Source organism: Erpetoichthys calabaricus, chromosome 10 (assembly GCF_900747795.2).
Source record: "Erpetoichthys calabaricus chromosome 10, fErpCal1.3, whole genome shotgun sequence".
Lineage (NCBI taxonomy): Eukaryota > Metazoa > Chordata > Cladistia > Polypteriformes > Polypteridae > Erpetoichthys > Erpetoichthys calabaricus.
In genome coordinates this window covers 162424697-162451830 of record NC_041403.2, presented here as the reverse complement: position 1 = coordinate 162451830, position 27134 = coordinate 162424697, and the positions used below count along the sequence as shown (strand labels likewise).

Sequence of the window (27134 nt, the reverse complement as noted above, 5' to 3'; positions counted from 1 at the left end):
TGGGGTTTGCATGTTCTCCCCGTGTCTGTGTGGGTTTCCTCTGGGAACTCTGGTTTCCTCCTACAGTCCAAAGACATGCAGGTTAGGTGCACTGGTGATCCTAAATTGTCCCTAGTGTATGCGTGGTGTGTGTGTGTGCTGCAGTGGGCTGGCACCCTGCCCGGGCTTTGTTTCCTGCCTTGTGCCCTGTGTTGGCTGGGATTGGCTCCAGCAGACCCCCGTTGCCCTGTAGTTAGGATATAGTGGATTTGATAATGGATGGATGGATAGTTTGTGGAAATTACTACTAATTGATTCAGAAATACAAGACAGACATTGTGTCAGAGAGCCCAGAGGGTCAGGGTCATCAGGTGCTATAGACAGGTAAAGCTGTGTGTCATAGTTGTGATAGTCCGCCTTGTGTTTTGAAGTAATCTCGCCTAATAAGAGCATAAAGATTGAAAATAATGAAGGGCCCAGAATAGATCTTTGTGGTACACCAAATACAGTTAGGTCCATAAATATTTGGACAGAGACAACTTTTTTCTAATTTTAGTTCTGTACATTACCACAATGAATTTTAAATGAAACAACTCAGATGAAGTTGAAGTGCAGACTTTCAGCTTTAATTCAGAGGGGTGAAAAAAACGATTGCATAAAAATGTGAGGCAACTAAAGCATTTGTTTAACACAATCCCTTCATTTCAGGGGCTCAAAAGTAATTGGACAATTGACTGAAAGGCTACTTCATGGGTTGGTGTGGGCAAGTCCGTCGTTATGTCCTTATCAATTAAGCAGATAAAAGGCCTGGAGTTGATTTGAGGTGTGGTGCTTGCATGTGGAAGATTTTGCTGTGAACAGACAACATGCGGTCAAAGGAGCTCTCCATGCAGGTGAAAGAAGCCATCCTTAAGCTGCAAAAACAGAAAAAACCCAAACGAGAATTACTACAATATTACGAGTGGCAAAATCTACAGTTTGATACATCCTGAGAAAGAAAGCAAGCACTGGTGAACTCAGCAACGCAAAAAGACCTGGATGTCCACGGAAGACAACATTGGTGGATGATCGCAGAATCATTTCCAAGGTGAAGAGAAACCCCTTCACAACAGCCAACCAAGTGAACAACACTCTCCAGGGGGTAGGCGGGCTTATTGATATCCAAGTCTACCATAAAGAGAAGACTGCATGAAAGTAAATACAGAGGGTGCACTGCAAGGTGCAAGCCACTCATAAGCCTCAAGAATAGAAAGGCTAGATTGGACTTTGCTAAAGAACATCTAAAAAAGCCAGCACAGTTCTGGAAAAACATTCTTTGGACAGATGAAACCAAAATCAACTTCTACCAGAATGATGGCAAGAAAAAAGTATGGAGAAGGTGTGGAACAGCTCATTATCCAAAGCATAGCACATCATCTGTAAAACACGGTGGAGGGAGGCAGTGTGATGGCTTGGGTGTGCATGGCTGCCAGTGGCACTGGGACACTCGTGTTTATTGATGATGTGACACAGGACAGAAGCAGCCGAATGAATTCTGAGGTGTTCAGAGACATACTGTCTGCTCAAATCCAGCTAAGTGCAGCAGTCAAATTGATTGGGCGGCGTTTCATGATACAGATGGACAATGACCCAAAACATAGAGCCAAAGCAACCCAGGAGTTTATTAAAGCAAAGAAGTGGAAAATTTTCGAATGGCCAAGTCAGTCACCTGATCTTAACCCAATTGAGCAGGCATTTCACTTGTTGAAGACTAAACTTCAGACAGAAAGGCCCACAAACAAACAGCAACTGAAAGCCGCTGCAGTAAAGGCCTGGCAGAGCATTAAAAAGGAGGAAACCCAGCATCTGGTGATGTCCAGGAATTCAAGACTTCAGGCTGTCATTGCCAGCAAAGGGTTTTCAACCAAGTATTAGAAATGAACATTTGATTTCCAGTTATTTAATTTGTCCAATTACTTTTGAGCCCATGAAATGAAGGGATTGTGTTAATAAAATGCTTTAGTTGCCTCACATTTTTATGCAATCGTTTTGTTCACCCCACTGAATTAAAGCTGAAAGTCTGCACTTCATCTGCATCAGAGTTGTTTCATTTAAAATTCATTGTGATCATGTACAGAACCAAAATGAGAAAAAAGTTGTCTCTGTCCAAATATTTATGGACCTAACTGTATAATAACATGGGTCTCTGAACTACAATCACCAGAACAAAACAAAGAATTTTCTACCTGTTTAATAAGACTGAAACCAATTTAAGATTAGGTGCATTGGCGATTCTAACTTGTCCCTGGTGTGTGCTTGGTGTGTGTGAGTGCGTGCCCTATGGTGGGCTGGCGCCCTGCCCGGGGTTTGTTTCCTGCCTTGCGCCCTGTGTTGACTGGGATTGGCTCCAGCACACCCCCGTGACCCAGTAGTTAGGATATAGCAGGTTGGATAATAAATGGATGGATGAATAATTTTTCTTTCATAGCTTTGGATTATGGTATAACCTTTTACCCCCTGTAAGTTAACAGGAGATAGAACCTCCTTAGCTCTATCTGTAATACAGTGTGTGTGTTAATTAAGTCAGTGTGTGTATTGTTATTATTATAATAAATTCAATTATTGGACTTTTACCTGGTGTCTGGCATGGTGTCCAAGGGTTCAAGGGAGCGATAGCGCCCCTATCTGTCACAATGTACAAGGGGCAACTGACGCTATTGATGAAATTCAGTAAATCACAGTTAACTGCGCTTGAACTGGCTGCACACAGAAGCCAACGCTGACGCCGTCAGGCCAGTCTAGTGCAGCGGCTGAATCCCAGTTAGGGTGATGCTGCAGGAGGAGCCATTGGTCATGAGTCGGCTGTTCAACGAATGTACGGCACTGACTGATCAGCTCCAGCATGCTGGAAAATTGCATTGGGAAACAACTATAGGCGGTGACGGCATTCAATGAATGTATGTCGCCGAATATACTATGCTCCAGCGTGCTGACAAATTGCATTGGGAAATGACTGTAGCCAATTACGGCAGTTTAAGGGTTAAGATGTAAGAGTTAGGACTAAAAAGACTTATGCCTACATATATATTTATTATTCTGTATGAGTTAGAAACCATCAATAGTTCACGAAGCCAAAGGTTAGACGTGCAGGAGAGCTGGAGAAGGATGGGTCCCTCGCTTAGAGAGAGAATGTTTGGCCGTAAATAATGGTAGCAAGCAAGAATAGTCCCAATCAAACAGATAAGATGGACAGAGCGGGGTCTGAGCTAAGAAATATTGGTGGGATTAATTAGAGGCAGGACTAGAGCAATGGAATGTTAGGAGACAGATGAGGAAGAATAAAGGCTTACAATGATAAGAATTGTAATAAATGTAAAAGGTGCCTATGGCTGGACGCTCATTGTCCCATCTGAGTTGAGTCTGTAACCAGAGAAGACCCTCAGCAACTGGTGAGGTCTATGAGTCACAGACTTCAGGCAGTCATTGCATGCTGGGATATGTGACAAAGTCCTAAATATGACAATAGCTATAATAGACCTGCCATTGATGAAATGGCACCCTGAAATGGGGGGACCACATAAAAAAAGTGTTGTGTGTCCAAAATGTATGCAAACCCCCTTCAATGAAAAGTCGGCAATGTGCTCTTTAATCACGATGTCTGAATTGTTTGATTTGTCATTTTAAACTGTGGGGCAGAGGTGGAAATCGAGGAAAAATAAGTCTTTGTCCTAAATATCATGGGGGTTCTGCATAAGCAGAAAACCATTAACTGGCAACGGCAAATGGGCCCTGTGTAAGTGTGTGGCTGTGTGTGTGTGTGAGCGGACCCTGTCCACGTGTCTGTGTCCCAAACCTTATGGAGGGCACTATAAATGCTTATAGCACTTTGACCCCCTCCAAAGGAAGTGTGCAATAAATTGAAGCAAACTTAATTACTGTTCATATTTCTTATGTTTGGCCTCCCTTCCTTCTAAGCCATTTTATCTCCTCCATCTCCCCAGTTACTTGCACAGCATGATGTTTATCTCCCTATCAGTGCTGGTAATCTTTATATATATATATTTTTTTTTTTTTTCTTGAATGCTGAACTAATTGTTGCTCTGTTTCTGCATGGTAAGTCCCCAGGTCTCTTCCTTTTTTGAACTTTCTGTGCAGATGCAGCACACTTCATTTCTGCTCCTTTTCTGATGCACCCAAGAGGATGTGTTGCATATTCAAAGTCGGCCTCGTTATCCTGTTCTTCTTCACTTTTCCAGGTAAGAAGTTTAAGTTGTCGTAAAATTGAATTTCAGACTCATTCACACAACAGAGTTAGACTAAAGACTAAGACTAAGTTAGACTCCATTAGGTGAAAGCTGAAAGATCCGAACTGAGCCGATTTCTGTGCCAGGCTTTTGTTTTATGATGAGCCTTGCACCACATCCAAGGTGTTTCATGTCCCCCCCTAATGATCAGCCTCTTGGGGTCAGGTGGTCACTGGACAGGACCTTTTTAATATGAATGGTGCAATAGTGTCATGAAAGGCCTAAACCTCCCATCCACATATTAAATTATGAGTCCACCGACACCATACGAATCGGTGGTGCGACCCTCAATCAGCACTCGTGTGAATTTTACTAGCAATGCGTTTTATTGATTTTATTAAAATTATATAACATTCCATACAAGCAAGTCAAGTTTAACAATAAAAAATCAACTAGTAAGAATAGTTTAGTCATAGGTACATAAGACAGTGAAATCCTTATTTGTGTGTAATAACAAGTCATAATTTTGGTTATTTGCATTTCTGCATTACAGAGTATAATGTGCCTTGATTTGTATTCAGCATCCTCTATGAACTAAAAATTTTATTCTGTTTAATTAATTTTACATATTGCCAAGGGGAATCGACTTCATGAACCCCAAAATCCCATCCAGTTCTTATGTCCTATATGTGGTCATCCATGATGTTCTTTTTAGGTACAGTATTTTACCCTTCTCTATCATAAATTGTTTTTTCAATGCATTCCCTCTGGTTTGAAGTTTCAGAAGTTTTGTTGGAATGTGTTTGAACAGGAATACGGATTCATCCCAAAGGAATGACAAATCAGAAATCCTTAACATCTTTTAGGTTTCTCCTCACTGACAATGAGATCAGAAAGAAAGAAAATGGAGACCTTGTCTTTGGTCTCCAGCTTTGTCAGATTTTTCTCCTGAGAAAATAATTACTCTTGAATCATCACATGGGTCTCCTCTTGAGTTTCAGTGGAGACCTCAGCAAAGTCACACAACGGGCTAAGAGTTTCCAAGCAGTGTTGTGACATTTATTTTAGTAATTTGAAAGTATTTGCATGGTGTGCTCAGCAAATGTAAGGGTGGTAGTAATAAAACACAGCTCTAGGATTACAATGCTATAGTCATTGCTTCTGAATTATACTATTAGTTGCTCTAATTTTGTATTGCTGTGCTCCAGTTAGGTCAGGCTCATTCTAAAAGAAAAGGCAGGCAGTGTGACAAAGTGGTTAAAGGTTTGGACTTCATATCTTGAGGTTTGTGTATTCAAATCCCACTACTGACACCACATGTGTGACCATGAGCGAGTCACTTCACCTGCCTGTACTCCCTTCGGAAAAATAAAAGGAATGTAACCAAACATCTCTCAAATGTTGTCAGTCACCTGGATAAAGGCATCAGTCCAATAAAATACAGTAATCCCTCCTCCATCGCGGGGGTTGCGTTCCAGAGCCACCCGCGAAATAAGAAAATCCGCGAAGTAGAAACCATATGTTCATATGCTTATTTTTATATATTTTAAGCCCTTATAAACTCTCCCACACTATTATAAACATTTCACGCACAATTATACAGCATAAACCCTTTGTATTCTCTTAGATATTAGGTAAGATTCATTGAAATTATGTATGTAAACACAGTTTACATACAGTAAAACCTAAATATTATTTTAAAGATATCGAGCGTCTCCGATATCACATATGTTACAGCCATTACGACAGACAGGCCACCAGCAATAAATACGTACAATGCAAGAAAAATTGTATACAGTAAAATGTGTGTACAGTGACACTAAACTATGTACATGTAATAAGTACTGTACGTTAATAATTAATTATGGTTACTCACCAACAATGACACAACGACTTGTCCGATAACGATGAGTTTAATTTTACTGCACAACAAAGAGCGTTACAGCTCTTCTAAAGGAGCCTCTTCAGGTGACTGTGTAGCACCGCCGTTGTTCTTCTTCCAGCACTCTTCAATCCAAATCCCTAAAGCAGATTCCATCCAGACTCCTGCCTTATCACGTCCACTTGCAACTCGTTTTGCGCCCTGGTTAAAGGACACTGCGGCCGCAGATCTTATATGCTTTTCCTCCTTTTTAAATAAAAAGAATCGTGGACTCATTTATGCTGTAATGGTGTCCTGCAGCGGTGTAGCTGTTTCCTTCCTTCAACATATCCAAAACTTTTACCTTTTCTGCAATCATTTGCATCTTCTGTTGCCGCTTGGACACGGCCCCTGAAGCAGTAGCAGGAGCACGTTAATGCTGAATGAGTGAGATTAGACTTCCTGGTTAATGCAACACTCCGTCGCTGAGCCAATCAGCAGCACACAGGAACTTAACTGTGTGCTCTGATTGGGTAGCTTCTCTGCCATCCGCCAATAGCATCTCTTGTATGAAATCAACAGGGCAAACCAACTGAGGAAGCAAGTACCAGAAGTAAAAAGACCCATTGTCCGCAGAAACTCGCGAAGCAGCGAAAAATCCGCGTTATATATTTAGATATGCTTACATATAAAATCCACGATAGAGTGAAGCCGCGAAAGACGAAGCGCGATATAGCAAGGGATTACTGTACAAGTCTTGAAAGAGCTTAAAACAAGAATAGAAAGAGATCTCACCAAATATCCCATACTTTTCAAACCATATTCTCAATTCTTAATTCCTTTTGTCTCAGTTGCACCTAATGTCTCCTTTTTGTCTATGCTGTTCCTTTAAGGCACAGGTGTTGAACTCTGGTCCTTGAGGGCCGCAGTGGCTGCATGTTTTCATTCTAACCACCTTCTTCATTAGTGAGCCGTTTTTACTGCTAATTAACTTCTTTTGCTTTAGTTTTAATTAACTTGACTCAGGCCCCTTAATTGTCTCTTTTTCCTTAATTAGTAGCCAAACAATAATGAGACATCAAACAAGCCACCATATGACCAGCTCACCTGTGCCCATCACTCAATATCTGAAAATAAAGAAAGGTGAACTTCTCAGTAAGGTTGATCACTCAGATCACCAAAACATGTTGTCGGTGTTCTTAGAAAAAACAGAAAAATCAACAAATTTGGAAATGTCTGCTGTGGCAGAATGAGAGCAGCAACAAGCCATTGAATTAAATAACGGGCTTAATTAAAAGCAAGAATCAGCTTCCCATTAAGAGACTGTTTGGAGTGAAATTGTTTGGAGTTTGAAATTCCAGTTTAGCTGGCCATCTGTTGGCTCGTCTCACGTCTCATTTCTGTTTGGCTGCCATTTAGTGAAGAAACAAATCAATTCAGAGGACTGAATCCTTAAAAACAGGGCTATTGAAATGAAGGGAAAAGGAGTTGATTAGCAGTGAAAACTACTCACTGATTAGGAAAAGGGTGAGAATGAAAACCTGTAGCCACTGCGGCCATCCAGGTCTGGAGTTCGACACCCCTGCTTTAAGGGAATTCTAGGAGCAACATCTGTGACAAAATTGATTCTTAAATGAAGGGATCAGTTGTATAACTGGTGTATTAGTCAGTCAGTCATTTTCCAAACTGCTATATCCAAACACAGGGACACGGGGGCTGCTAGAGCCAATCCCAGCCAACACAGGGTGCAAGGCAGGAACAAACCCTGGGCAGGGCTCCAGCCCACCGCAAGGCACACACACACACACACACACCAAGCACACACTAGGGAGAATTTAGAATCACCAATACACCTAATCTGCATGTCTTTGGACTGTGGGAGGAAACTCACACAGACATGGGGAGAACATGCTAACTCCACGCAGGGAGGACCCGGGAAGCGAACCTGTGTCCCTTACTGCGAGGCAGCAGCGCTATCAATGCACCACCATGCCACCCATTGGTATATTATATAATAGGTAATAGGTAAAAAAAAAATGTGAAGTCTTGAAAAAGATTAAAAGAAGACTAGAATGAGATCTCACAAAATATACCGTACTAAATGAAATTCTCTGTGAAATCTCATCAAAGATCAACCTTTGAGCAGTAACTCAACTTTGCTCTTCCATGTTGCTACCCAGGAAGATAAGTTACATCATTCTTGTTAATGTTCATTAGCTCAGCAACAAATAACGATTCACTCTGTTGCCAACACTGTATCGATGAACATACACCTCAGCACTTTGCTTCATTCCACTTTCCTTCAACCCTTTATAGTCCTCCAGTCCTTGCTGCTGCCTCCATGCTTTATCCTTAGAATGGTACGGCACAGATGATGAGTGGTGTCTGGTTTCCTTCAGACATGATGCTAACCTTAATTTCCTGCACAAAATATGGTCAAAAATGACCTAACATTTAAGTTTTTCTGGGTCTCATAGGTGGGAACTCCAAAAAATGGTCAAAGTCTTACATCGCTAGACATGAAGATGAGTTAAACGTTATGTCATATGTGTTGGTATTTTCATGCTGAATAGACAGAAGGTGATGAGCACAAAAAAACAGAAGAGATTTCAAAGCATTCAAAACTAATGGTTATGATCACCATAAATATCTGAACAGTTGTCTGGTGTCCATTCCATGGTGAGTCCATATCTAGTGTTTACTGTCCATTTCTGTATTGGTTCTTATCATGTGTTCCCTGCTACATGGAACAATTCCCTTAAATGTAATAAAGCAAATGTGATTGAGTTATAAAGAAAATCATGAAGTGCAAACTAAAAACATCTACTGTTCTTTTTATTTGCATGCAGATGTTTCCTTTTCACTCTGGCAAGTCAAGCAGTTTCCCGAATCTCTGGCAGCACAGAAAGACAGTGAAGTCATCCTAAACTGCTTTGTGACAGGAGACACCACACCCAGTAAAGTGAAATGGCACCGACAGGACATCGTGAAGAAAACACACGTCTTCTCGCAGCGGCCTGAGGCCCATGAGAGCAATGACCCCAGAATGGACTGGGCGCTGAAATGCCACACTATCAATTACGCTTTACACATCACCAACATCACCTTTACGGATACAGGCACGTATTACTGTGTGGCATATGGCGGTGGTGATGGCAAGCTGCACAATATCTCTGGGAAAGGAACCTACCTGAGAGTCAAAGGTATGCATGAGCTTCATTTGGAATCCTTTTCATTTCGTGTATATTGGTAATAAAGTTGAGCAAATGCAGATGGGGTACCATTGGCATTGGACGTAAATGCGGCAATGCTTTTTAAAGCAACTGATCTCTTAATCAGAGACATATCCACAAATGGAAATGAAATTTTAAAAATTTCCGTTTCTACATTACCTGTTCTTATATTTGGCCACTACTGAAGCCACACCTCATATAATTGCCAATTTATGGCCCAAAGTTGAGTAACAGTTGCCACTGAGAGTATTTTGTGAATGTTCTTAAGAAGTGATACAAGTTTTGCCACTGATAAGTTTAATAGGTACTCTTGCTGGTCACTTAAAATGTAAATGACAGCATTATATAAGGGTAGGTTAAAAAATATCTGCACCCTGTATCTAAAATGCACTACAATTACAGTGGAGACCATACAGAAACATCGTTTTTCAACAAAGTTACCTTGCTTGTCAATGCTCTAGGTTCACTGTTCCACAAGTTTGTTTACGCCTCCATATATATAGTATATATATTGCGGTCTTCTGCTGCCCAAACCTGAACCAGACCGACGAAGGACAAAAGTTCAGCACACACTTTTTTTCTCTCTCCTGTGGGAAGCATAACCCCGTTATTAATGGACTGATGTCTTTATTCAAGGTTGGTTACAACATTTCTTTTGTTTTTCCAAGTGAAGCACAGACAGATAAAGGGGTCTGCTCATGGCTACATGGCTTTAGAAGTGGGATCTGAACCTACAATCTCAGGGTTTGTCTTAACCACTATGCCTCACTGTCTGCATTTTCTTCCAAAATAGGTATGATTTACCTCGAGCACAGTTAAATAAATTACTGATCATGCAATGCAAATACATTCACAAAAAAAAAATGCAAAGAAACTACTTTACTTTATGAAGGCCAAGCGGGTTGTGACTGATGCCATATACAGAACAATGAGTGATTTATGTATGATTTGCCACTTCATTGATAGTGTCACACACGCATGCACTTAGGGGACAGCCAAAGGGTCCAAAACATCAGAAAAAGAGTTCATAAAGGGTACTAATGCCTTCTCTGTTTCATTTCCACAGAACCACAAGAGATTAAGTAGCATTCCTCTCTTCCAGATGACCTCACTTTCTTTTCCCCAGCTGTAGCTTCACCCGATGAAGCTCGGCCATGATGTTTTCCAACACAGTGTTCAGGTCCTGCTCGTCAGTCATCTTCTGAGCAATATCCTGCTGACTACGCCAATGTAGAATAATTGCAGAAACAAAAATAAAGATTTAATGAATGGCCCCGTATGTTGTCTGGCAGTTTAGTCAAAAAAGACTGAAACCGGTCTTGTAAACTGTTATACAACAAAAAGACAAGTGCTAAATGAAGAGACTGAGAATTTATATTAAGGCGGCAGGAAGTAGGGTGAGGTCATCGAGGTGGGACGGAAGTGAAGTCTTCAAGGTGGGAGGGAAGTGAGATCATCTGGAAGAGAGTAAAGTTACTTAATCTTCTGTGGTTCTGTTGCAATGAAAGAGAGAAGGCAATGATAACCTTTACTAGCCCTTTTCCCAATGTTTTCATGCCCTGAATTGGACCCCTTTGACTGTCCCGTAATTGCACATGCGTGACAATAGTCACTTATCAGTTCATGAGAATTACGGTACAGATTTGCCTCAGTGTTATTTTCAATAGTAGACATGTATGGGTATCCTGCTCCTTCTGCGTGTTTAACACTTGCTCAACCATTTTTCCAATTTTTATTCCATTCGTAAACATGCTGCTGTAGTAAATTGTGCAAAAACCCTCCTATGGATGTTTGGCCCCTGGTACAACTTCAGTTCATTAAAAGCGGATCACTGCTTCCTGCTATTCTTTGTTGTAAAAAGAGATTAGAGCAACCATTTGCAACAAGGGAAACTGACTAATCAGTGTCATAACTTTATCACTGTGACCACAGACACACCATGTTTCCACTTGTGTACAGGAAATGCTCTATAGCCAACCCTAACAAAATCACTACAAAACTGTGAATAACCATTGACTTACATTCATACGTTTGTCTTTAAATTGCTAAGGAGTCCAAACTTTTTCTCTCTCTGCCTCATCAGAGAGGTGGCTCTTTCTGATCAGTTTTTCATAACCTTGGGAGATGTTTCCTGGCTAGAGTCTCCCATCTGATGTGGTTGATCCAAACCTCTGTATGGCATGCTTTGAGGATATCTTTCAAAAGCTTCCTCTGGCCACCCAGGGTTCTCTGACTTCATTTCACTCGAGAGAGGAGAACTTAATTGTCTCAAAAGATTTCCCATCTAGTGGAACCTGTTAAGCGGCATGAAGACTTCAGTGCTAGTTTGGAGTGCTTAGCTCACTGCTGTAGGCAACGCCAGTCTCCATACTGTACAGGCCTACAGCCTGTTAACTTAATTTCCATTCTGAGGTGCGTTCACAGGAATGAAATGTCAAAAAAAAGATCTTATTAGTATCTTTTGGGTTTCTCCTTGAAAACAATGTGATCAGAAAGAAGTCAAAAGGAGACATTGTTTTTTTTTTCTCCTCTCTCCCAGATTTTTCTCCTGAGAAACAATACCCTTGACTTGTCACAAAGGTCTCCTCTTGAGTTTCAATGGAGATTTCAGCAAAGTCATACAAGGGGCTCTGATCTTCCAACTAGCATCTTAACGTGGTTTTTTTTTTTTGCAATTTCAAAGTAATTGCCTTGTGTGCTCAGTAATCTTCTTCTTCTTCGGCTGCTCCAGTTAGGGGTCGCCACAGTGGATCATCTTCTTCCATATCTTCCTGTCCTCGTCATCTTTTTCTGTCACACCCATCACCTGCATGTCCTCTCTCACCACATTCATAAACCTTCTCTTAGGCCTTCCTCTTTTTCTCTTACCTAGCAGCTCTATACTTAGCATCCTTCTCCCCATATACCCAGCATCTCTCCTCTGCACATGTCCAAACCAACGCAATCTCGCCTCTCTGACTTTGTCTCCCAACCGTCCAACTTGAGCTGACCCTCTAATGTCCTCATTTCTAATCCTATCCATCCTCATCACACCCAATGCAAATTTTAGTATCTTTAACTCTGCCGCCTCCAGCTCTGTCTCCTGCTTTCTGGTCAGTGCCTATATAACATAGCTGGTCTCATTACCGTCCTGTAGACCTTCCCTTTTACTCTTGCTGATATCCGTCTGTCACAAATCACTCCTGACACTCTTCTCCACCCATTCCACCCTGCCTGCACTCTCTTTTTCACCTCTCTTCCACAATTCCCATTACTCTGTGTTGTTGATCCCAAGTGTTTAAACTCACACACCTTCGCCAACTCTACTCCCTACATCCTCACCACTCCACTGACCTCCCTCTAATTTACACACAGGTATTCTGTCTTGTTCCTACTGACCTTCATTCCTCTCCTCCCTAGATCACATCTCCACCTCTCCAGGGTCTCCTCAACCTGCTCCCTACTATCGCTACAGATCACAATGTCATCAGCAAACATCATAGTCCATGGGGACTCCTGTCTAATTTCGTCTGTCAACCTGTTCATCACCATTGCAAATAAGAAACGGCTCAGAGCCAATCCCTGATGTAATTCCCCCTCCACCTTGAAGGCATCTGCCACTCCTACACACACTTCCCTCCATCACACTCCCCACATACCATATCCTGTACAACTCTTACGTACTTCTCTGCCACTCCCGACTCCCTCATATAATACCACAGCTCCTTTCGAGGCACCCTGTAATATGCTTTCTCCAGGTCCACAAAGACGCAATGCAACTCCTTCTGGCCTTCTCTATACTATTCCATCAACACCCTCAGAGCAAACATCTCATCTGTGGTGCTCTTTCTTGTCATGAAACCACACTGCTGCTCACTAATCATCACCGCACTTCTTAACTGAGCTTCCACTACTCTTTCCCATAACTTCATGCTGTGGCCTCATCAATTTTACCCCCTGTAGTTACAACAGTCCTGCACATCCCCCTTATTCTTAAATATCAGCACCAGTACACTTCTTCTCTACTCCTCAGGAACTCCTTGTGTGTTCATTAATATGTGGTGAAATGTATGGATGGTCGTAAGAAAACACTTTACCAAGATTACAAAGCGGCAATCCTTTATTCTGAATAATCCTATTAGTTGGTCCAATTTGTATTTCTGTGTTCCAGTTAGAAGAGACAAGCAGTGTGGCATAGTAGTTAAGACTTTGAGCTTGTGTGTCCAAATCCCACTTCTAACACCATGTCACCACGTCATCTGCCTGTGCTTCAGTTGGAAAATCGAAAGAGCTGTAACCAATCATATCTCAAATATTGTAAGACACCTTGAAGAAAGGCATCAATCCAATAATAGGCCAAAAATGTGAGGTCTTCAAAGATAATTAAAGAAGACTAGAATGAGATCACACAAAATATACCATGCAAAATGAGAATCTCTGTGAAGTGTGATGAGCCACCAAAGATCAACCTTTGAGAAGTAAAATTTTCCTACAGCCTAGTTCATCGGATAATGGTTTAAGTGTAGGTGTACGTATATGTCTGTCTTTTATGGTCTGTATCAATTATGTTAGTTTGTCCATCAAAGCAAGTATATTTGTTAGCAAAACAGACAAAGTAAAGAGAGGCCATGTCCTATGTCACCTTCACAAATACGCAAGTTCATAAATCACACGTACCCTTCCTTAAGATGTTTCTTCACCTGACACCATTCTTTATTCTTTTCCCTCGTTGGCAAAACTCTAACAAAACCTTTTTTTTTTCATAGGAAAGACTGGGACAATCATTGGACCCGCAAGACGAGTAAAAGCGGGCAACGTCGTGCAGTTCATTTGTGAAGTCCATGACGTCGATGATTTTAAATTCATCTGGCTGAAAAACGGCGAAGCCATTTCTCAGGAGCACTTCAATTCGACAAGAAATGGAAGCCTGCACACCAGCTGTCTGTCTCTGCAAACTGAGAGAGATGACATCCGGTCGGTCATCCAGTGTGGGAAGGAGAGCCGTGAAAATGAAAGTCTGTCTGCAGCGTTCAACCTGAGCTCTGTACTTACAGGTATGGAGTGCGTGGAGACAAGGGGGCTTCGGCGTCGGTGGTGAGGAGCGAAACAGACAAGTTTCATTTCACATGCAGTTTTTTGAAAATTATGTCATTTCACAATCGGGAAATTCAAAACTCACCTGAAAGGTGTTTTGGGGTGTTTAAAGATGTTTTAGGGTGGAAGACGCAGAATCTGAAACATGCCAGTCCAACCAATTTTATATTATCACTCTTATTCATGTCATCACCAAAACTCTCAGCAAGCTTCTCTTCTGGGTGAGATGGATTGGCTTTCTTTATGCCTGACTTCTGCTGCTATGACCAGTGCACCCAGGAAGCACTTCCGGGTGCTTCATCATTTTTCTGGTTTTCCTTAACGATATCTTGGTACTTTGCTCGATTCAACTTTCCTTTGCCACTTTTTAGTCTACCAGTCACTGCTGCTGCCACCACCATGCTTTATTGTTAGAATGGTATTGCAAAGGTGATGAATGGTTTCTGGTTTCCCTCAGATAATACGCTAATCTTGATTTCATCAGACTAGAGTATAGCATTTTCCAACCTATGGGCTGTGGCGGCATTGCAGGTAGGCGGCAGCAGACCCCGGACGAAACTCCGGCCCTTCCCCTCACTGTTCGATTCAGAGTGGCAGCATTGCAGGTGGCTTGTGGCCTATCATGGATGACCTCCCCCATCCCTGCTGTGATGATTGTGCTCAAGACACCAAGGAGGAAATGCACTGATGATCACACTTGATTCATCTAAAGCTATGGTGATGCTCTGGTTATCCTGCGGGACCCCTCCCCTGGCCGCTTTGAGAATCACTCTCAAATTACTGGGGGGATCAGGCTGAATTCAAGAGGAGGAACTAACCCTCAGTGGGTCACGCTAAACTAATAGATTAATTGATGGGTCAGGCTAAATTTGTGGAGGGGGGACCACCCCGCCCCTGCCCCAGTGGGTCACAAACACATAGTCATGTAAAAATTTCTGTTGGAACACCACAAAGGATGGGAAACACCAGAATAGAGAATCTTGTTTCTCAAACTCTGAATGTCCTTTAGGTGCCTTTTTGCAAACTCCAAGTGGACTTCCATTTGTCATTTACTGGGGAGAGGCTTCTGTCTGGCCACTCCGTCATAACGTCCAGATTGGTGAAAATAATGCAGTGATGATTGTCCTTCACAAAGCTTATTTCATCTCCATAAAGATTCTCTGGAGCTCAGCCAGAGTGACCTGGTCACCTCCCTTGCCATGGTCCTTCTCTCTCAATGGATTAGGTTGTTCCAGACTTCATCGATTTAAAGAATTATGGAAGCTACTTGTGCTCTTGGGAACCTTCAATGCTGCAAGTAATCTTTTTGTAGCCTTCCGCAGATCTGTGCTTTGACACAATCCTGTCTCTAAACTCTTCAAGCAATTCCTTTGACCTCTTGGTTTTGGGTGTCACTGTGATACACATTGCCAACTTTGGGACACTGAATACTTTTGTAAGACATTGATTATAATCTAAATTTTGAAACCCTTGAACCTCTTCTTTTTCTTCTTCTTTTCTCACTTCTATGGTGGGTTTGATGTGCCTGATCCACCTTCTCCAAACAGCTTGGCCCTGCCCCTTCTCCCCAGTCAAGCCATCTTCCTTCAAATTTTCTTTCACTTTATCCATCCACCTCAATTTTGGCCTCCCTTGCTTCCTTCCTCTTCCCCCTGTATTTCTATCTTTATCACTCTTTTGCCCACATAGTCATTGTCTTTCCTCATCACATGTCAAGGAACCTTCAAGGACTTTGTTAAATGGTGCGACTCAAACCACTTACACCTGAACACCAGCAAAAGCAAGGAGCTGGTGGTGGATTTTAGGAGGCCCAGGCCCCTCCTGGACCCCGTGATCATCAGAGGTGACTGTGTACAGAAGGTGCAGACCTATAAATACCTGGGAGTGCAGCTGGATGATAAACTGGACTGGACTACCAATACTGATGCTCTGTGCAAGAGAGGACAGAGCCGACTATACTTCCTTAGAAGGTTGGCGTCCTTCAACATCTGCAATAAGATGCTGCAGATGTTCTATCAGACGGTTGTGGTGAGCACCCTCTTCTACGTGGTGGTGTGCTGGGGAAGGCAGCATAAAGAAGAGGGACACCTCACGCCTGGACAAACTGGTGAGGAAGGTAGGCTCTATTGTAGGCATGGAGCTGGACAGTTTGACATCCGTGGCAGAGCGACGGGCGCTGAGCAGACTCCTGTCAATCATGGAAAATCCACTGCATCCACTGAACAGGATCATCTCCAGACAGAGGAGCAGCTTCAGCAAAAGACTGCTGTTACCGTCCTGCTCCACTGACAGACTGAGGAGATCATTCCTCCCCCAACTATGTGACTCTTCAGTTCCACCCTGGGGGAGTAGACATTTACATCATACAAAGCTATTGTCTGTTTTACCTGCATTGTTATCATTCTTTAATTTAATATTGTTTTTTATCAGGATGCTGCTGCTGAAATATGTGAATTTCCCCTTGGGATTAATAAAGTATCTATCTATCTATCTATCTATCTATCTATCTATCTATCTATCTATCTATCTATCTATCTATCTATCTATCTATCTATCTATCTATCTATCTATCTATCTATCTATCTATCTATCTATCTATCTATCTATCTATCTTAGGTACCTCTCTCTCTCATTTTTGTCTCATTTCTTATTCTGTCATTTGTTTTTAACTCCACACATCCACCTTAACATTTTCATTTCTCTCACAACTAACGTCTTCTCCTGCAACTCACAAACAAAACCAATATTTTGGAAAGGTTTACAGTAGTATGTAATGTGCCACAGAGTACACCAATTGGCTGGCACCACGGCCAAGATAGATTGTTCTTTACTCAGCTGAGAAGTCTCCATGGGGCTGTGTGCTCCCCCAGGGTGTTAGGTGGCAGCATCGCTCTGGTGGATCTCCCATGTTCACCCCTGCAGAGCTGCATGGGAGTTGTAGTCCCAATGGGTGACCCTGCTGGGTTTCTTGGCGGCCACTAGGGGGAGCTGTAGGAAGGAGCATTGCCCGGTTTAGCGAGGCTATGCCTGACCTGGAAGTGCTTCTTGGGTGCATTGGTCATAGCAGCAGAAGTTAGGCATAAAGAAAGCCACTCTGTCTCACCCAGGAGAGTTGGATTTGGCCGTGGAGGATGGACAAACAAAAAGAAAAAGGTAGAAATAGTTGCATTGTTTGCATTTGGGAATTGTTTGAAGGTATTTCTTTAAAATAAAAACCTTCATTTTAAACATGGGACTTATCTATGCAATTATGTCTGGGGTATGAGCTGCTATTACGCCCCCAACAGGTCACAAATGATATTAATGAGCTAATTTCGTATGTTAATATTTTTTGTAAGTTTCCAAACATATGACTCATCTTCTCCTTTTTTTGTGTTTTTTTTTAAAGTGATGCCACAACTAAGCCTTGAAAGAAGCACAAATGTTACAAGCACCACCTTTGGCAAGTACTTATGCAGAGTCGATGGCTTTTACCCCGAAGACATCCAAGTCACCTGGACCCTTGGGAATCACACATTCCCATCCTGCTGTGAGAAGAGCTGGAGCCACACGGACGGCACGTTGAGCACAATCTGCCACATCCATGTTGACTTCAGGAAGCTTACCTCGGCGGCAGTGCTGCATTGTCGTGCCAGTTACTGTCTTCAGTGTTGCCCAAAGGGAGCGGGCAGAGTCATGACCTAAGAGGGTGACCAACAGTGCCGGTGGCATGTCTGACTCAAACTGTAACAAGACGTGGCTTACACGTCGAAAGAGTTAGCCGGCCGGCCTTTATCGTTATTAATCTGCTAACAATTTTTGATGCTTTAATAAACCTGTTAATCCTTAAATAGCTGACAGTGCATTCAGAAAGTAGCCAACCCCTTCGTTTTGTGCTCACTTTACTGTCTTGTAAATTTAATTATAAATGGATTCATTTGCCATCAGTACTCAGTAACCTGTCATGACAAAGTGAACACGTGCTGTCAGAAAGGTCTGCAAATGTATTAAAAAATCAAAAAGTGAAGTCTCTCCTTCCGAAAAGTTTTCAGACCTCTAAATCAGAAGCTTCTTTCGAAATAATTACAGCTCCAATTCTGCTTGACTAAGTCTAAGTCTCTGCACACCTGGATTTGGGCAGCTTATCCCATTCTTCCTAGCAGATCCTCCGATGCTCTGTTATATTGGATAGGAAGCATCAGGAAATGGCCATCTTCAAGGTTGCTCCATGCAGGTTCTGCAAGTCTGGGCTTTGGCTGGGATGCTCAGGGACACTCAGACACTTGACAAACGAGTGGAGACCCTTCAGTCCATCAAGCCTGTTTCTTTAAAATTACATCCAGGTCCATTTCTTAAATGTTCTCAGGACTTGTCTTGCAACATAAGAAATCGGACAAATGAGAGAAGACCCTTCAGTTCTTCAAGCCTTTGGACGTTTGATACTGAGGCTTCGAAGCTTGTGTCATTTTAATGAAGCACACTGTATTGAAGCTTTACAGCCACGTGGCCGATGACGTCTAAAGCTTCACTGGAGCGCTCTGACTGTTTTAAAGCTTTGTGCTGTCCCATAGTCTATGAAAGAGGATGTGAAGCTACCACTCGTGTATTATACAAAGATATTGAAATCTAAACCACATTCTGAATGCAAGCTGGGAATGCACACAGTGACCTCTATATGGTTGCTGATGACACCCGTCCACAATTCCGGTGCATCATGGGAAAGACTGCCATAGCAATGACCACACAACAAAATGGCGACAAGAACAGCAGTAAATAATAATAAGAAATAATAAGTAGCACTGCTGATTTTCTTGTGACCGAAAGCCTACTGTTGTATTGATGACATCATATGCCATGCCCTCCTGGTGCATCATGGGAATCATCGCCACATGCAGCTAACCCTAAAATGGTAGCAGAAACCGTAGTAAGCAATAGTAAACTTTTCAGAGAAACCTCTGGCACAGTATAAGTCTGAAAACCTATGGTCGTGTCGATGACAACACACGCCATGCCCTCCCAATGCATCATGGGAAGGATCGCCACATGCAGCTATACCAAAATGGTGGCAAGAACAACAGTAAATAATAAACTTTTCAGACAAACCTTTGGTCATAGAATAAGTAGCACCACTGAATTCCTTGTGTCTGAAAATCTATAGTCACCTGGATGACGTCACCTGCCGTGCACTACCGGCGCATCCTAGGAAAAATTTCCACAGTGATGACCATGCAGCTATCCCCAAAATGGTGGCAAAAGAAGCAGTAAATAATAATAATAAACTTTTCAGAGAAAGCTCTGGCCGCAATATAAGTATTGAATTCCTTGTGTCCAAAGACCTACGGTCACATCGATGAAGTCAGCCGCCGCGCACTCCCAGTGCATCCTAGTAAAGACCGCCACAGCAATGACCAGGTAGCTATCCCAAAAAAGGTGGCAAGAACCGCAATAAATACTAATCAGCTTTTCAAAATAAGGATCACCGTCTAATTCCTTGTGTCCAAAAAAACGTAGAGTCACATCATTGACATCATCCGCCAAGCAATCCCGGTGCATCCTAGGAAAAATTGCCACAGTAATGACCATGCAGCTATCCCCAAAATGCTGGCAAAAACATCAGTAAATGATAATAAACTTTACAAAATAAGAATCATTGTTGGAATTCCTTGTGTCCAAAAACCTATCTTTGGCATGAGATGCAAATAAATAAATAAATAACATATGCCATTATAAGATCAACAAGAGAGAGTCAGCATAAGTTAAGTCACGGGTCTGTGGTGCTTCTTAACCTGTTTTCTTGTGGTTTTGCTCTATCGCACAATCTGCCTTTTTCGTTTTCTTAATATTTTTAGTTTGCCCAGGTGGGCGCATGCCACAAAAAGAGCAAAGTGCTAGCGGTTGATTGTTTTTTTTTGCAGCATGTGTGCAATCTCAATACACAGATCGATACTCGGTAAGAGTTTAGAATTTTTTTTTTTTGACATTGTGAAAAATAAAAGTGGACACGTTTAACGTTCAAACTCACAAATGTGAATGTATAATATATAAAAACATTTTAGAGTCCCTTCCTTTTTAAAGATCCCAGAGCACAGTAGAAAAAGGATCTCTTATTCAGTATTTCAGAAACGGAGTGGAAGGCAGCCATGCACAGAATTCACTCAAGCTCCATATGTGGAAAAGCATTCAATTATTTAACTTTAAATCTTTTATCGAGCACATCTGTCTCGTTCAAAATTGTCCAAGATGTTTCCAAGGCGAGATCCAACCTGCGAACGTTGCGATCGAGCTCCAGCCTCACTGGGCCTCATTTTTTGCTTGGTATATTAAAATGTACCAAGCAGTTATATGGGAATAATGTATTTTTATTCTTTTTAACAATATTTTTATCTTGATTTTCATTCTACTTTTCTAGGTGTTCTAATTGTTTAATTAATCCATTATTCACTAATTGGTGGGTCTGATGCTAAAGTAGTTGCAGCCTTTGATTTTTCCATGTTGTTTGCCAGCGTGTCTGCTCTGCTCATTTTTAATTGTCATTAATAAGATACAACGAAGGGGAAAAACTGCACAGAGGAAGGACAAAATAGAATGAAATCAATAAAAGAGAGTTAAGAATTTAAATCAATAGCAAAAGCAGAAATATTTCTAAATGTCTTATAAATGTAAAAATCATGCTGCTGTGCTTTTCTGAATATAGAATAAGAGGTAAAAAATACCAGCTAATTAAATGAGATCAGTGCTATCAGGTGTTGTCACCGATTGTGAATCTGGTTGGAATAAAAACCTGCAGTCACAGGGGGTCCCCACAACTGAGGTTGGTAAGCACTGCCCTAGCCTATGTGTCTTTTTGATTATTCTTTCAGCATTTTAAAAAAATAGATTGTTTGAAATACCTTTTTGTACAGGGCGGCATGGTGGCACAGCAGTAGCGCTGCTGCCTCACAGTAAGAACACCTGGGTTCGCTTCCCGGGTCCTCTCTGTGTGGAGTTTGCATGTTGTCCCCGTGTCTGCGTGGGTTTCCTCCAACAGTCCAAAGACATGCAGGTTAGGTGCATTGGCGATCCTAAATTGTCCCTAGTGTGCTTGGTGTGTGTGTGTGTGTGTGTGTCCTGCGGTGCGCCCTGCCCGGGGTTTGTTCCTGCCTTGCTCCCTGTGCTGGCTGGGATTGGCTCCAGCAGACCCCCGTGACCCTGTGTTAGGTTATAGTGGAATTGGAAAATGACTGACTGACTTTTTGTACATCATGGAGAGAGAGAGAGAGAGAGAGAGAGAGAGAGAGAGAGAGAGAGAGAGAGAAAGAGAGAGAGAAGAGGTTGGGGGCATGCGCTGATTTCAGGGCGTTGCCGCACCCACCACACAATATACCACCCGGATTGGGACCCGAGTGCAGCCGTGTGAGACCTCAGAACCCCACTGGAAGAGTGTGAGGTTTTTTTTTTTCTGGTGACTGGAGTGCCAGTCCTGCCACCAACCCCCCTTGAATTTTCCCTGCAAGTTGGAGGACCTACTAGCAGGGCTGGATGTGGGTTAGCGTCACTCCCAGGACGGAGCAATTGTACTGGAATGATTAAAAAAGCCACAGCCAGACCACTATCTCCAAAATGTTGGCAAGGACAGAAATAAATAAACTTTACAAAATAAGGAGCGCCGCTGAATTCCTTGTGTCCAAAACAGAAAACCTACAGTTGAGAAATCAAAATGAATTTTAATCTCCGACAGGAAAAGCAAATAACCGAATAAATAAAATGTGCTTTCGTGAACATCAACAAGAGAGACTCTGCGTGAGTTAATGAACCATTGAGTGCCGGCTCTGTGATGCTTTTCTCTCTGTGTTCTCGTGGTTTTGCTCTATCGCACCATCTGCCCTTTTTCGTTTTCTGGGCATTGTTTCGTTGGCTCGTGTGTGCGCACGCCACGTCACGGAAAGTACAGTGTGTTGCGCGGCTGCTTGTTTTTGCAATCTCAACACACACAGATTGACACTCGATAACATTTCTGCCGTTCTTTCTTCACATTAGGACCTGCGGATGACATTACACAAAAGCCATGCAGAGATTTGAACAGTAGAAAAACCCCAAGAACGAACTTGAAAAGTGAATGCGTAGCTTAGAAGGAATGTCCTGAAACGAGCATACTGACCAACCTGAGGACCCCTCAGTCAACAGCCAGCAACTGGAAAAGCTGCGCCTTTTTGACTTTATTTACATGGAGTCTCCTTAACTTTTAAAAATTTCACTCCAAATCCTTTTTCAAACACTCATGTATTGTATATTTGTAAATGATTGCTAAAGACTAACTTTAAATTCAGTATCTTCAGTGACTTAACCCTAACCCTGAACCTTACCCTAATACACGAGAAAGTAGGGTGAAATGACACCTTTTATTGTCTCCATGCATGCTCAATAATCCAGGTAAGGAAATTCTGGAAAGTTGATTCCGTTCATCTGGACATAGTTTTTATTTTCCGAGGGAGATACGTTACATCACTCATCCAAGTGACTTCCTCAGTCTCAGTTGACTGCAGGTTGCTCCAATCTTATAAACAGTACCTTTGCATAATGGCCGAAACTAGCACCATTGACTAACAATGGGCCGTGTGATCAATGGTATGCCAATTGTCCATTGATCAATGGCCATGAGTAGCATTCACAGAGAGTTGGGGAATGGCTGCAATCACCGCATTGTAAGATGATGAAAGATGTAACCTTAGGTTCCCTCCTCGGTTCAGAGATGGTTGTTTCTTTTTCACGTAAATGGCCTCCTTGACTCCTCGCTCAAACCAGCATTCCTCCCTCTCCAGGATGTGCACATCTTCATCACTGAAAGAATGACCACTGTCCTGTAGGTGTAAATAGACTGCGGAGTCCTGGCCTGACGAGGTAGCTCTTCTGTGTTGTGCCATCGGCTTCGCTAGTGGTTCTTTGCTTTCCCCGATGTATAATTCGTGGCAATCCTCTTGACACCTTTCATTGGCTAACTAAATAGATTACAAAAGCACACTTTTGAGGCAGCTTCATCAGGTAAGGTGTAACAAAGAAACTGAAAAATACTCTAGATTATTTTGGGACAGCAAAGTGATTTTGGTTCAAATGTTAGCAAAATTAATAAACCTTAGATGATGAATTAACCGTGAAAGAAGAGAACAATGAACTAATAAAATGTAGAGAAAAGATAACCATCACTAGAGAAACTCCTGTAAGGTTTTTTTGAAGTGCATTGTCTATAAGATGGGCCTCTGATGTAGTCAGCTGGTCAATCAGTCAGTTAGTCCACATTTCTGGTAATAGTACTCTTGTATCTATTCAGACCATTTTGTAGAGTATTGAATTTAAGCATAAGTTTGTATTCCCATTCTCTCTGCTCCTGTTGGGTTTTCAAATTACCCATAAGCACAGTGACCCTCAGATACTTTACGCTGTAGCCATTACTGTTAAAGTGTGCTCCACCGTATAAGCCTGGTGAATTCCTATTGGCAGACTATTTCAGATTTTAGGTGCATAACAGCAGAAGGCCACCTCACCAATTCTTTAAAGTTTAGCTCTTGGAATTCTAAGCAGACCCTCATTTGAAGATCTAAGGTTATGATTTGGAGTATAAGGTGACAGGCATTCCGATATATAAGATGGAGCTGATTATTTAAGGCTTTGTAAACCATCAGCAGGATTTTAAAGTCAATGCTGAATGGCACCGGTAACCAGTGTAGTGACATCAATACTGGGGTGATGGGCTCAGATTTTCTTTTCCTAGTTAAGATTCTGGCAGCTGCATTCTGCACTTATTGCAATCGATTGATGTCTTTTTTGGGTGGTCCTGAGAGGAGGGTGTTACAGTAATCTAGTTGACTGAAAATAAAAACGTGAACTTATTTCTCAGCATCTTGCAATGTTATAAGAGGTCTAACTTTTGCTATATTTCTTAGGTGAAAAAATGCTGTCCTACTAATCTGATTAATATGTGCTTTAAAATTCAGGTCAAAGTCAATTGTTACCCCTAAATTCTTTACCTCTGTCTTGACTTTTAATCCTAATACATCAAGTTTATTTCTAATAACCTCATTATATCCATTTTTGTCATTCACTAAAATTTCAGTTTTCTTCTTATTTAGTTTGAGAAAATTAACACTCATCCATTCAGAAACACAAGTAAGACATTGTGTCAGTGAATGAAGAGAGTCGGGGTCATCAGGCGCTATTGATAAATACACTTGTGTGTCATCAGCATAGCTGTGGTAGCTCATGTTATGCCCCGAGATAAACTGACCTAACAGAAGCATGGAGATCAAAAAGAGCAGCAGACCCAGGAGAGATCCTTGTGGACCACCATATAGAATATCAGGGGTTTTGAAGTATAATTACCACAACTAACAAAGAATTTTCTACCTGCCAGGTAGGACTCAAACCAATTTAAGACCCTGCCAGACAGGCCCACCCATTGACCAAGGCGATTTCTAAGAATATTGTGATCAATGGTATCAAATGCGGCATTCAGATCTAAGAGGATGAGAACAGATAAAAGGCCTCTGTCTGCAGTCATTGACTACTTTAACGAGTGCAGTTTCTGTACTGTGATTTGTCCTGAAACCCGACTGAAACTTATCAAGAATAGCAGGTTTATTGAGGTGGTCATTTAACTGCATAATGACGGCCTTCTCTAGGATTTTACTTAAGAAAGGTAGGGTAGAAATAGGTCTAAAATTTGAAAGAAGAATGCAAAGAAACTGCCAGAACATCAGTGGAGTGAGGAACAATCTGAAGCAGCTATGCGCCCCGAGGCTGGTGGGTGAGTGAAGAAGGTCCCAGATCTCTCGGATTCGCGCAAAAAAATTGGTGCCGCAAGCAAACTATGATACATAGCGCAATAAAAGAAGTCACAAAATCATTTTCAAGCAAATTACAGTAAAAAACCTGATCTAAATCCATTAAGTAGTTTTGTCATGAAAAGCAGACAGACAGACAGACGTTGGATTTTATATATATAGAGAGATGTATTAGAACAAGCATTATATGTCTTACTGCACATTAGTAAAGCAGGGTTAAATCATAAAAAGGCTTGCACCTGTGTTTTGTTTTTATCAATTCTTAACAAGCCGGAAAACTACTAATATTTCATGAGTCGAGGTCAAGAGTGAAGAGAGAGACTAATAAGCAAGAACCCCCCCCCACTCTTCTCCAGGTGGGACTAGATAGATAGATAGATAGATAGATAGATAGATAGATAGATAGATAGATAGATAGATAGATAGATAGATAGATAGATAGATAGATAGATAGATAGATAGATAGATAATCCCAAGGGGAAATTCACATACTCCATACTGATAAAAAACAATATTAAATTAAAGAGTAATAAAAATGCAGGTAAAAACAGACAAAAATTTGTATAATGTTAACGTTTACCCCCCCGGTGGAACTGAAGAGTTGCATAGTGTGGCGGAGGAACGATCTCCTCAGTCTGTCAGTGGAGCAGGACGGTGACAGCAGTCTGTCGCTGAAGCTGCTCCTCTGTCTGGAGATGATCCTGTTCAGTGGCTGCAGTGGATTCTCCATGATTGACAGGAGTCTGCTCAGCGCCCATTGCTCTACCACAGATGTCAAACTGTCCAGCTCCGTGCCAACAATAGAGCCTGCCTTCCTCACTAGTTTGTCCAGGCGTGAGGCGTCCCTCTTCTTTATGCTGCCTTCCCCAGCACACCACCGCGTAGAAGAGGGTGCTCACCACAACCATCTGATAGAACATATGCAGCATCTTATTGCAGATGTTGAAGGACGCCAGCCTTCTAAGGAAGTACAGGCGGCTCTGTCCTCTCTTGCACAGAGCATCAGTATTGGCAGTCCAGTCTAATTTATCATCCAGCTGCACTCCCAGGTATTTATAGGTCTGCACCCTCTGCACACAGTCACCTCTGATGATCACGGGGTCCATGATGGGCCTGGGCCTCCTAAAATCCACCACCAGCTCTTTGGTTTTGCTGGTGTTCAGGTGTAGGTGGTTTGAGTCGCACCATTTAACAAAGTCCTTGATTAGGTTCCTATACTCCTCCTCCTGCCCACTCCTGATGCAGCCCACGATAGCAGGATTGCATGTGGCAGGACTCCGAGTTGTATTGGAAGTCCAATGTTTATAGCCTGAACAGGACCAGAGAAAGTACAGTCCCCTGTGGCGCTCCTGCGCTGCTGACCACAATGTCAGACCTGCAGTTCCCGAGACGCACATACTGAGGTCTGTCTGTAAGATGGTCCACGATCCATGCCACCAGGTATGAATCTACTCCCATCTCTGTCAGCTTGTCCCTAAGGAGCAAAGGTTGGATGGTGTTGAAGGCGAGAGATAATGGTGGCAGGAACTGGACGGGTTCAAGGAGAGCAGAAGGCCTGCCAGGTGGTCATAATGGATAAGATAAAGTGCTATGCTCATTAGGCTAGGACAGGGGTGACAAACTCCAGTCCTGGAGTGCCACAGTGGCTGCAGGTTTTCATTCTAACCATCTTCTTCATTAGTTGTTGCTGCTAATTAACTTCTTTTGCCTTAATTTTATTTAACTTGATTCAGGTCCCTTAGTTGCTTCTTTTTCTTTAATTAGCTGCCAAACAATAATGAGACACAAAACAAGGTGCCACATGACCAGCTCACCCGTGCCCATCACACTATATCTGAAAATAAAGAAAAGTGAAGGTCTGAGTAAGGTTCATCTCTCATCTCCCCAAAACATTTTGACAATGTGCTTAGAAAAAACAGAAAATCAACAATTATGGAAATGGTTGCTGTGTCTAAATGAGAGCAGCAACAAG

General features: G+C 42.1%; 1 protein-coding gene across 1 annotated transcript; it reads left to right on the top strand.

Moving 5' to 3' along the window:
• Positions 1-4079: 4079 nt before the first annotated feature.
• On the top strand, positions 4080-18272 carry LOC114659710 (signal-regulatory protein beta-1-like). The gene is made up of 4 exons (XM_028812332.2): positions 4080-4214; positions 8913-9266; positions 14042-14329; positions 17758-18272. The coding sequence occupies exons 1-4, from the start codon at positions 4160-4162 to the stop codon at positions 18051-18053; spliced, it is 993 nt and encodes a 330-aa protein (XP_028668165.2). The 5' UTR covers positions 4080-4159; the 3' UTR covers positions 18054-18272.
• Positions 18273-27134: the final 8862 nt, after the last annotated feature.